This window comes from Neolamprologus multifasciatus, chromosome 4, assembly GCF_963576455.1.
Source record: "Neolamprologus multifasciatus chromosome 4, fNeoMul1.2, whole genome shotgun sequence".
In the NCBI taxonomy this organism is placed as follows: domain Eukaryota; kingdom Metazoa; phylum Chordata; class Actinopteri; order Cichliformes; family Cichlidae; genus Neolamprologus; species Neolamprologus multifasciatus.
In genome coordinates this window covers 32,136,504-32,148,972 of record NC_140442.1, presented here as the reverse complement: position 1 = coordinate 32,148,972, position 12,469 = coordinate 32,136,504, and the positions used below count along the sequence as shown (strand labels likewise).

The 12,469-nt window shown below is 41.6% G+C and overlaps 2 protein-coding genes across 2 annotated transcripts in view; one reads left to right on the top strand and one right to left on the bottom strand.

Annotated features, from left to right (window-relative positions):
- The window catches only part of cog1 (component of oligomeric golgi complex 1), a 57,149-nt gene that overhangs the window by 12,651 nt on the left and 32,029 nt on the right, over positions 1-12,469 (bottom strand). The gene's annotated exons all lie outside the window — the stretch shown is intronic.
- rgs9a (regulator of G protein signaling 9a) overlaps positions 1-12,469 on the top strand; it is a 30,291-nt gene that overhangs the window by 10,678 nt on the left and 7,144 nt on the right. The window contains exons 5-12 of the mRNA XM_085155643.1: positions 2,988-3,039; positions 3,973-4,031; positions 4,521-4,597; positions 5,508-5,589; positions 5,701-5,763; positions 8,026-8,055; positions 8,183-8,244; positions 12,332-12,445. Of these exons, the coding sequence (XP_085011769.1) occupies positions 2,988-3,039; positions 3,973-4,031; positions 4,521-4,597; positions 5,508-5,589; positions 5,701-5,763; positions 8,026-8,055; positions 8,183-8,244; positions 12,332-12,445 (539 nt within the window). The remainder of the gene's footprint in view (positions 1-2,987; positions 3,040-3,972; positions 4,032-4,520; positions 4,598-5,507; positions 5,590-5,700; positions 5,764-8,025; positions 8,056-8,182; positions 8,245-12,331; positions 12,446-12,469) is intronic.

Genomic DNA, 12,469 nt, shown 5'->3' with positions numbered 1-12,469 from the left:
GCAGCGTAACCATGGCAATGTACTTTGGCAAGAAGGGTTCAGGGTTCTCACGTTGGTGATGCAGAACCAGGGTTCACCTCGATGTTTCCTGGATAAGTAAAGCTTCATAGTACAGGCCTCAGACTATATGAACTGCACAGGAAACTTTGAAGGATGTGCTAGCACTCACCACGCTCTGCATGATTATAACCATACACACAAACAACATAACAGGTGGAAGCACGTCCTGGACCTGATATCAGCTACTGCATGAAAACGTGATCCATGGTGCCACACGTCCTTCTGGAAACTGAAAACACCCATATAGACCGCTAAGAAACCCTTTAGGCCTGTGGACTGGATCCTCCAATCAGAGTACAGATTTGTCTGATGAGCAACATGTTGAATCATCTGGAATTGCTTGATGTCTTCATGCCTTCAGATTTTGCCTTGTTTAGACCTGAGGGGACTTGGATCAGGGGTTGTCCTCTGGCTCCTCCAAGGAAACTTTTTCAGCCTGATACCAGGCAGAAAGCGTTCCCTCTGAACCTGGAGGAAAAGGAAAGAAACACACACACAGTCAAAAGTTTTAAAATACCCCAATTTTCCAGTTTGTTATTGAAAGTTATGCAGTTTAGTGTCTCTTTGCATTCTTAAACGAAAGTGTAGTACAAATAAAGAGTTAAAAAAGATGGAATCAGTTTATAGACCAAAATGTATTTTAAACTTTGATTCATCAAAGTCGCCTCCTTTGATATAACAGCTGAACACAGCCGTGTCTTCTTTCTACAATAGAAATCTAATCTTCTCACATATCTGGAGCAGAAGTTCCCATAAACGTGGACGTTGTAGCTGCTTTGCTCTCACTCTTCTGTCCAGATCAAACCAGCTCGATGGGTTTAAGTCTGGAGACTGTTGGTTGGTAATTTTTTATTTCAACATGTGAACGATATACAGGTACATTTAGAAAAGAAAATAAGAGAGAAAACAAATACTTTACAAAATACATACAAAAAAAACGTTTTGATTAATTTACATGTTGAAAGGGAAGAAGTAAACACTTATTTAATCCCACCCCTTTGCCATAATTTATCAGTTAATATTTAGTTGCTTCATTACTGATATAATTTGTAATAAAAATAGTGAACAGATTTCTGATGTATTATAATATCACATCATGAGGGTTTTTTTGTTTGTTTGTTTTTTAAATAGAGACATTCACTTAATTTCAATATTTTCCTTTTCTTTATAGTTCGAGAAGATCATATTTTTATAACTCTTTTTGAACAGTTTTATGTTTGGACGTTGCTTTAACTCCATATTCAGACTGTTCCACAGTTTCACTCCATGAACAGAAACACAAAAGCTTTTTCTCTTAGTACGAACCTTCACTGTTTTGAAGTTACAAAAACCCCTTAAATTATAACTTCCTTCTTTCAAAACAAACATACTCTGAATATTTCCTGGCAGTTCTTTATTTTTTGCTTTGAATAGAATTTGTGCTGTTTGGAATTTCACTAGATCGACTGTAAAAATAGTGAGTTTGTACGTTCCTGTAAGCTGCACTGTGGATGATTCGAACTGCTTTCTTTTGAAGAGTAAAAAGTGAATGTAATGTGGTTTTATAGTTGTTGCCCCAGACCTCTGCACAATAGCTTAAGTATGGTGAAACCAGTGAACAGTAGAGAATATGAAGGGATGTTTGTCTAACACCTGCTTTGCCTTGTTTAGTGTTGCAATGCTACGTGATACTTTGGAATGAATATATCTTACGTGAGCTCTCAGTTAAGGTTTTCATCTATTATTACCCCCAGAAATTTATTTTCACTGACTCTTTCAATATCAACACCATTCATTTGAATCTCAACATTTGTATTTATGTGATTAAACTTGCTTTCACAACAGCCTCACTTTGTGATTTACCAGTTTACCAGCAATGTAAACTGCTGGTAAACTGTTTACCAGCATGTCTGTAAACATATATTCAGCCTCCCACCGCTGCTGAAAGGCTCTGCTTTCAGAATCTTCTCTCTCCACCATTGTGAGCGGCGAGCTTCGCAATAACAGAAGTTTGACTTGATTGAAGCGGGAATGTTCCCAGTTAGCCTAGAGTTCAGCAAGGAGGCTGCAGCGCTGCATTATGGGATCTGTTGTCTGTCTGTTATTAGTGCCTCATATCGCCGGGCCATGCGTAACAGTAATAAAACATCTATATAAAATGATCTCACGGCCGGATATAAATGTACGCCGGGCCGGACGTGGCCCACGGGCCTTCAGTTTGACACATGTGGTAGAGCAGGTCTCTACTGATCAAAAGGTTGGTGGTTTGATTCCTGGCTCCTCCCATCTGCATGCCAAATATCTTTGGGCGAGATACTAAACCAAGTCGGCCTGTGATGCATCCATTGGAGTGTCACTGTCAGAAAGAAAGAAAGCTTGTGTGAAGGAGGTATGTTGTAGCTCTTTGTTGTACTGTGCTGGCTTCACTTTGATGATGTGTGCAGATACATGTGTTTGCTGCAGGCATGTTTATATGTCTCTATCTTAGTTATCACTTCTAGATCCTTGAGCTCACACCATCCTTTCCCGATTCGCGTTATGAGTTTTTGTTTTTAAGTCCTAAAACGTTTAATCCTTTTCTACAACAGACTGATGGGACAGCGGAGCAGAGACTTGCCTCCAGCATTAAAGTGATCCACAGTTAGTGGGAAGCAGACACGTGTGTGATGACACACACATTGTTGTGCGACTGGGAATAAACTCCTGTGAAATGATTTGCTTGTACTATGTTTTTATGACATAAAATAATTGTGTGCTGGCCATGTCTGTGTGTGTGGGCTGTGTTATGCTGGCAAACGATTCATTAAACAAACCAAAGAATGTGCGTACAGGTAAAGAGAAGGACACGAGCTTTCTTTAGACTGTTCCTGTAATTTAGTTGTTTCAGTAACATTTTAAATAAACATTGAAAGCAGACATATAACCGTTTTCATTTTCAATATTTTCAGACTCCTTACTTCTGGCCAACACAGAGATGGGTCCCAGACGACTCTGATTATGGTGGGTATCCTGTGATATGAACTTAGCTGCACTTTGTTTCTACAGGAACCTGCAGGCGGTGTCGTACCTCAATCACCACATACTAAACATTTACAGTGGGATGCAAAAGTTTGGGCAGCCTTGTTAATAGTCATTATTTTCCTGTATAAATCGTTGGTTGTTACAATAAAAAATGTCAGTTTAATATATCATATAGGAGACACACACAGTGATGTTTGAGAAGTGAAATGAAGTTTATTGGATTTACAGAAAGTGTGCAACAATAAATAAATACAGAGAACGACTGGTAGGAGTATTAATGGATATAACTCACTTAAACTAACAATAAAACTTGACTGTCTGCTTTTAGGTAAATATATTTAAGTTGAATTAATTGACAAAAGTTTTGTATTTAAATTTTCCCCCCACAAAGATAAGTAAAAACGTTCTCGCCTGATCTTCTCAGAAACAAATCCTGATGTTTTTCAAAGGGAGCGGAGCTGCTTTGAAAAAGCCTCCCATGATGCACTCAGCAAACAGCGTCAATATAAATAATAAATAAGAAGCTGAAAGCTGGTCCACAAAGGCAGCCCAGGAGAAACAAGCCTGTGTTGAGTCCGTGTGCCAACATCAGTGGTTGTCTGCAGCATGGAAACACTGGGCTAATTTTATCACATCGTAGGATCGAATCATTTGAAATCATTCATGTTAAAGCTGCTAATGAACCACTTTGCTTCCTTTAATATAGCAACAGTATAAAGCAGTAACCTGGAGGACATAGAAACAACTATGAAATTATCAGGATTTATATTTAACAAACACATTTAAACCAGTAAATTATAAAGAAAATAATGTTGTTCATAAAAAGACTGGTTTTATTGTAGCGAATAACCTGATGAATAAAAGTTACTTTTTGTGTTTTGACTGTGTTTTTATTTGGTTTTGTGGTTTTAGCCATTTACCTGGCAAAGCGGAACATCCGGAAGAAGGGCGCGTTGGAACCATATGAGCAGGTATGACAATGTCTCTGCTTCTAGATGTGCACGAGTGGCACAGTCATTACTCCATTATTAGCTGGAATACATTAAGTCTGCTGGTCTTCGACTCAATGAGGCTTCTCAGATTTAAGCTGAAGATTTAAGTTGAAGGCTGATGTCACAGATACTGACACAAACCAACATGCAATTTTGGTTCTTCTTGTTTTACTGTTTTTATATTTGAAGCAGCAGGAATGAAATGGTGATGAAGTATTCATTCATAAGACATTTAACTTTTCAAACGTCACCAGGCCTCATAGCTTCTGCCTCGGTTGTGCCACACTTTTATTCTGTGGGCGCTCTTTCTGTCTTTTTGATGCTCGCCTCCTCTTCACCTTTCTGTTTCTCTGGCGTCTCACTGATCAGAGGCTCTTCATCTCCTGGTTATAACAAGAATGCAGTCAGCACGTGCTGATTAAACCTGATTCACGTTACTGCTCCATGCTGTGTTTGTGTTTCAAACAGGCACATTACAATCACCTCCATGAATGGCTGAACCACAAATGGGATTTCATTGTGATGCAAGCAACTGAACAGTATAAGTAAGTGACACTATCACAGCTTGTAATAGATGTAAAAACGTTTGATTTTTGGATACTAAAGCAATGGAACTGCTTTAAAGGGACACGATTGGTGAGTTATATTTAGGAAACGGAAGCCCTCATTCTTGTACACTTTTGGTATTTATGATCTCACCTTTTCAGCCGTTTCCTCTTTAAAATATTTTTATTTTGATTTTTATCTCTGAAGAAGTAAAATTTTCTTCCTTTAAATGCAAGTTTGACACAATCAATCCCAGACCTTAAACGGTAGTGGGACGAGGGGATCAGCTTACCTGGCTGTTAAACTGTTGGATAGAGACAGACAGTGGGAGGGAGAGGAGGACGGACACACCTGGATCAGGCACCGTGACAAACTGCTTCCTGACAGTAATAAGCAGCTGTTGCTACACAAACAGATGCCTTCTTGTTGGCTAGATTTCAAAGCTCCACCTACAGCTGCTTTCTTCCTTCTACGTCAGACGGTTTGATTAGTTTAGGTTGAAGGAAACGTAGCTCGACCTGCCTGTTCTTTTTCATCACAGTTCCAAGGAGAACTTCATCGATGGTTCTGCGTAACAAACCATTTTTGGGGTCAGGTTAAGCAACAGCCATGATACAAAGTAGAAAGTAATATGGGCTGTGGTTTGCCACAGTCATGTGACGGCACCGTATTTTCCAACTTCCTGCATAGATCTCAGAATTGCTGCACATGCCGTGTGCACTATAATCCCCGCTGCCACCACAGATTGGTTTTGAGACGATTTCTTAAAGTGCAGTTTGCTGCAGCGTGGTCACTAATGTACAGTGATTGGTCCTGATGCTGTGTCTTGTAGGCCCTTCTGTTGTTTGGTTTTAGGTTTTCAGATGATTTCCTCTTAATACCCCACTCACCTGCTTGTACATGTGTCAGGGCTGGCAAAGAGAGGAAGAAGCCAGATCGCGTGGTGTTTGACTGCCAGGAGAGGGCGTACTGGGTGGTGAACAGGCCTCCGGTCAGTCTTTCAAACTGTGCTGTCTACATGTTTTAATCTCATTTATTATCGTGATCTGTAATTGTATTATTTAGACTGTATTTATCTTGAATGTGTGTTCTGTGTGTCCAGCGTTATGCTCACAGTGCCATGGACTGTGGTCCAGAGAGGCTTATTGACCCAAACACAGATGAGGTGAAAGGTCAGTGAACATAGAAACCCACAAACAGGTGTGGAGCCACGACTGTTACATGATTACATGAACTTAAAATCCTTTTTCTGGAGACTCAGTCTAACCTTACAAAGCACTGTATGAGTGAAAAATGATACTGTAAATACCCATTTAAATACCATGATACTGTAAATACTGTAAATACTGTAAATACCATTTAAATACCATGATACTGTAAATACTGTAAATACTGTAAATACCATTTAAATACCAGGATACTGTAAATACTGTAAATACTGTAAATACCATTTAAATACCATGAAACTGTAAATACTCTAAATACTGTAAATACCATTTAAATACCAGGATACTGTAAATACTCTAAATACTGTAAATACCATTTAAATACCATGATACTGTAAATACTCTAAATACTGTAAATACCATTTAAATACCACGATACTGTAAATACTCTACATACTGTAAATACCCATTTAAATACCATGATACTGTAAATACTCTACATACTGTAAATACCATTTAAATACCATGATACTGTAAATACTCTAAATACTGTAAATACCATTTAAATACCAGGATACTGTAAATACTCTAAATACTGTAAATACCATTTAAATACCATGATACTGTAAATACTCTAAATACTGTAAATACCATTTAAATACTATGATACTGTAAATACTGTAAATACTGTAAATACCATTTAAATACCATGATACTGCAAATACTGTAAATACTGTAAATACCATTTAAATACCATGATACTCTAAATACTGTAAATACTGTAAATACCATTTAAATACCATGATACTGTAAATACTCTAAATACTGTAAATACCCATTTCCACATCAGTTTTCAGATTTTAATTATATTTCCAAATTTACAAAAAGCTACATGTTTCTGTTTACATGTTTATATGTTTACATTGGTAGTTTTGTGATGGCAGTAGAGCTTCAGTTGGAGTTTTGATTGGATGCTCAACCTTCTATATCTGTATTTATTTTAAATATTAAAGGAAATACTGTATTTTACAGGATGAAGATATTCAGAAAACTTATTTATTGCATTTCCCTTTCTTCTGTTTTCCTCTAACACAGATCTCTTTTCTCACATGAAGATGAAAGAGTAATGCAGAAAGGTTTATGTGTGTCTACACAGTGGGGTGAAGTTTTCACAGGGTCATTACTGGGGTGGATTTACTGCCACACTCATTCCTAGAAAGGCTAGTAACTGTCGAGAAAGTTCTCCACCTGTGGAGACATAATCTTTATGTCTTTTTTGCATGTTTGTCACACTTCAATGTGTCAGATCATCAAACAAATCTGAATATTAAACAAAGATAACACGAGCAAACACAAAGTGCAGTTTTGTTCTCAGAGAGAAAATAAACACAGATCCAGAATTTAGTAAATGAAGAACACAAGAAACTTCACAGAAGTCCAAACAAGGCTTCATAGTAGTGAAACCTTGTAATGGGCACAGAAGCAGGAGGGTAACGAGACAACTACAAAAAAGAGACCAATAAACCGATGGATCAAACTCCATGGTGATGAAGAAAAGACGTGCAAACCAGAAATAACTTTGCTTAAGTAGCCAGACTTTATATCCCCACTGTGTGACGTTATAGTGTTGTGGTGTGGTAAGTGGTCATTGTACTAATGAGCAAAACCAAATTGGCTGCCCAGCTCACTGGCGACCTGTCCAGGCTGTACTCTGCCTTTCATCCCATGGCAGCTGGGATGGGCTCCAGCCCTGCAGAGAACCTGAATTAGATACATGGTATAAAATGGATGGATGGAAATGGGCTATCTGCTGAACCTTGAGGATGGTTTGATGGTACAGGGTTCCACTGTTACCTCACACCATGCGGGTTCTGGTATCAAACCTCCAAATTTGCTGGGGCATCAATTTGGCCAAAGGCATGTTTGATGAAATAATGAGTCTGAATTGTTTCTAGGTGTGAATGTTAGAGTTTGTGGTTGTCTGTCTCTGTCTTAGAAAACTTATTCAATTCTAGCATTGGGGAAAAGCACTGATATTGATATTTGGCTGCAATTGTCAAAAAGCTTTGCAAAGTTAAGTAATCATTTACCCCAGAGGAACCATTTCTGCTTCAGCAGACCTGAGCTGTAGATCTAGACCCGTAGCATCAAAACGTCTTTCTGTATTTAATCATACTTGTTAAGCTGATCACATAACGAGTACTACTGCATCAAAAAATGCTTCCATGAAAACTTTTCATTTTATAATTCTTTTCTTTCAGAAAACCCCTTTTGATATCTATAGACGCAAGGTAAGTCTTGCTATTGAAAAATTAAAAGTATGCATGCATAAATACACAGCTTTAGCTGTACATAGGTACAAAGGTACTTTAGAAATGGAAATAATCCAAATAACAATTCTCTGTGTGTTTTTTCTAGAACATGTTCTATCAACAAGCTATCATGAGGTCCAAGGTCAAATCTAGCGTCTCCCTGGGAGCGTAAGTTTCTTTCTGGTACCAAGACACAGATTAACCCTGCAGATGGCCCCGCCCCTCCCTGAGCCTGGTTCTGTTGGAGGTTTCTTCCTGTTAAAAGGGAGTTTTTCCTTCCCACTGTCACCAAAGTGCTTGCTCATAGGGGTCATCTGATTGTTGTGGTTTCTTTGTGCTATCAGCTGATCTTTACCTTACAATATAAAGCACCTTGAGGCGACTGTTGTTGTGATTTGGCGCTGTGTAAATTAACTGAATTGAACTGAACTTTGGTTCTACTTGTTCGTTGGGTTTTAAAAACTGGGATATATTGACAAAGAGTGATTCAGAAAACCACTATGAGAAGACCATCGAGGGAACAGTTCACTCTGCCCGGGATAGAGTTACCAGGGTCCCGGCCTGGAGCCAGGCCTGGCCCTGGAGGGTGCCTGAGGGCGAGCGTCTGGTGGCTGGGCCATAGTCCATGTGGCCCGGCCGGGCACGGCCCTAAAAAGGAGGCACCGTAGGGGTCGGTTGCATTGTGAGCAGGGCAGCAGCCTGGCGGACCGATCCCCGGCTACCAAGACTGGTAATTGGGACATGGAATGTCACCTGTCTGGTGGGGAAGGAACCTGAGTTAGTGCATGAGGTTGAGAGGTACAAGCTAGATATAGTCAGGCTAACCTCAACGCACGGCTTGAGCTCTGAACCCAGTCTCCTGGAGAGGGGCTGGAGTCTGGAGTTCCCCCTGGCGAGAGGTGGTGGGATGGACTGGGTATTCTAATATCCCCTCGGCTTGCTGCCTGTATGTTGAGGTTTCTCCCAGTGGATGAGAGGGTTTGTTCCCTGTGCCTTCGGGTCGGGGAATGGGTCCTGACCACCATCTGCACTTATGCGCCGAGTGGTGGTTTAGAGTACCCAGCCTTCTTGGAGTTCCTGGGTCGGGTTCCGGAGCTCCTCCTGGGGTCTCTTTTCCTACTGGGAGACTTCAATGCTCACGTGGGCAATGACAGCGAGACCTGGGGGGGCGTGATTGGGAGGGACGGCCTCCCTGATCTGAACCCGAGTGGTGCTTTGTTATTGGACTTCTGTGCAAACCACAGTTTGGCCATAGCGAACACCATGTTCGAACATAAGAGCTTCCATAAGTGCACGTGGAACCAGGATGATCTAGGCCACAGGTCAATGATCGATTTTTTAATCGGATCACCAGAACTAAGGCCATATGTTCTGGACACTCGGGTAAAGAGAGGGGCTGAGCTGTCAACTGATCACCATCTGGTGGTGAGTTGGATAAGGTGGCGGGGGAGGACGCTGGACAGACGTGGCATGCCTAAACGTACAATGAGGGTGCGCTGGGAACGCCGCACAGCGGCCCCAGTCCGCACTGGAACAGTTCGTAGCCGAGTGTGAAGCCGCGGGAATGAGAATCAGCACCTCCAATTCTGAGGTCATGATCCTCAGTCAGAAAAGGGTGGAGTGCCCACTCTGGGTCATGGACGAGTTTGTGCCCCAAGTGGAGGAGTTTAAGTATCTCGGGGTCTTGTTCACGAGTGATGGGAGAAGGGAGCCGGAAATCAGCAGACCGGTCAAATCTACGTCCCTAGCCTCACCCATGATCACGAGCTGTGGGTAGTGACCGAAAGAACGAGATCGTGAATACAAGCGGCAGAAATGAGCTTCCTCCGAAGGGTGTCTGGCCTCTCCCTTAGAGATAGGGTGAGAAGTTCAGCTATCTGGGAGGGGCTCAGAGTAGAGCCGCTGCTGCTCCACATCGAAAGGAGCCAGCTGAGGTGGTTCTGCTGGGCGCCTCCTGGGTGAGGTGTTCCAGGCATGTCCCACCGGGAGGAGGCCCCGGGGCAGACCCAGGACACGCTGTGTCCATTCACGCTGTGTCCATGTCCATACACAAGTGAAATGGTAGCCACTTCTATGCTGATTGCTGTAGTTGGTGGTTGCACTTCTGTAGATCCACCAAAGGAAGCTGCAGGGGTCTGATGCTATGCTATGTGATATTCAGTTGAGTAAATTTGTACTTGGAACATGCGATACTGGCCATATATAGTTGGACTGACCTCAACACACAGCTTGAGGAATGAGTATCAGGAGATATTCCACCCTCAGTGATAGGTGTGACCCGTCAGGTCACTGTCTACACACAGTGTTGGGGAGTAATAGAATACATGTGCCAGCGTTATGTATTTAAAATACAAAATATGAGTAACTGTATTGAATTACCGTTACCATTTAAAAAGGTGGTATTCAGAATACAGTTTCTTTGTTGAAATAAAGCGATTACTCGTTATGTGTCTGTGAGCGAGGGAGGGAGAAAAAGGAAAAGTACGAGCTGTCATCGAGCAGAAACGGGAGCTGGAAGCATGTAAATATAATAATAACCACTGCAGCCAAGAAGAGAGCCTGACGAGCCCAGTTGTAAGTAAGCTATTAAGACTCGACTGTACGCCGTGTTCGTGTTTTCCTCTCAAACAATAAGTTCTGTTGGAGCAGCCTTTCAACGCCTCTCTCTGTCTCTGCTAGCAAAGTTGACCCAGACAACAAAGTAAAGCTAGTTTTCAGCTACGAGCCGACACAGAACCCACCGTATTAGCCAGAGGTCCCTTTACTACGGTTCGGAGCCGCGGACCTGTTTTATATACGCGAGGAATAGTTTTCTATACGAGATCGCTGCAAAAAGTGCAGCCTTACCTAATGTCCACCTACTGTTACTCATTTATATTAAGATTTAAACATCTAGTTGGTGTTGGTATGGAGAGTAACCTAAATGACACAGCAATAGTACATTCATGTAGTTGTAAACAGCATGATAATATATTAAGTAATCCAAAGTATTCAGAATACGTTACTCTCATTGAGTAATGTAATGGAATCTGTAGTGGAATACATTTTAAAACTAACCTTCCCAACACTGGATACACATTGGGTTTTGTCCCAGTGGCCAAGAAGGCTTCCAGGTACCAAGCAGTTTTTAGCGACATAGGGCCCTGTTCTTAGCTTGCTGGTAGTGTCAGCTGCCCCCTGCCTCTGGTTCTCTGGGGCTCTTGCCCACAACTCTTTTTGGTTGTTAAGAGACGTCTCATGATGCTGTCAGAAGTGTGGAAGTGATTTAGGTTTCTCCAGTCAGACCAAGCACAGATAAACCAGTTTGCAACATATGCCGCAGAGAGTTTCTGACAGTGTGTCTTTGATATTGTCTCTTATTGAGAAATTGATACAGTATCTGTCTGTGGTGATGTTACATCAGCCCTAAGGCCACGAGTACTGTCTGAATTTTAAAGCCCAAATTTATGGTCATCATCAGTGTTTTTCCCCTCAATAAAATGATGTCATCATTTTATTGCCCAGCACTACATACAAGTGCTGGAAATGCACTTCCTGCAGAGTTCCTGGGCTCTCCATCAGAGATGTGGAGACACGCTTGGTCATACAGTACAGCAGGGGTCCAGAGTTGTTAAAGGAGTCAGTTGAGGCCACCCAGGTGCCTCATAGGTGAAGGGTTTCCAACTTCCAACTTTCTCTGTGTGCCCTCCTGCAGAAACAGAGGAGGTTCAGTCTCCTCAGGGCGTTTTATGTTGTAATATAGACCCTACAATAATACGGCAGAGAAACCCCAACCATCATATGACCCCCCATGAGAGAGGTCTGGGCTCTTCTGCCTGGACTGCTGCCCCTTAGACCCTCACTAAGATAAGCTGTGGACACCACATGGATGCACGGAGACTCGACATCACTATGAGACATTTGAAAAATCATTAGAAGGAACAGTTGCAAAAGTCCAAGATACAACTGGGAAATTCAGGTCGTAGCGCACTTTGCAGAGAAACACGAGTTCAAATGTCAAAACTGCAGCTTTGCCATACTGCATCTAACACTTGTAACAATAAAATTTACTTCTCCTAATAAAAACAATACTTGTAGGTGACTTTGTGTAATATTTTGAGTGAAATGAGGAGAAACAAAGACAGAAACCAGAAGAGTATTTCAGTCACAGTTTGGAGGGTCCCAGTGGTGAGCCTTACCAGTTTCTGTGGTTGTTCTGGTTTTGACATCCTCAACTAGAAAATAGATGAAGCTAATAACAGTTCTGTCTCTGCAGGCTGGTCAAATACATCACAACCTACAAAAATCATGACCCATTCCTGGCTTCCTGTCTACCCAGCAACCCCTGGCAAACAGACCATGATGCATACTGGACTCTCAACATGAGAAGGTGAAAAAAACAACAACAGTGTAC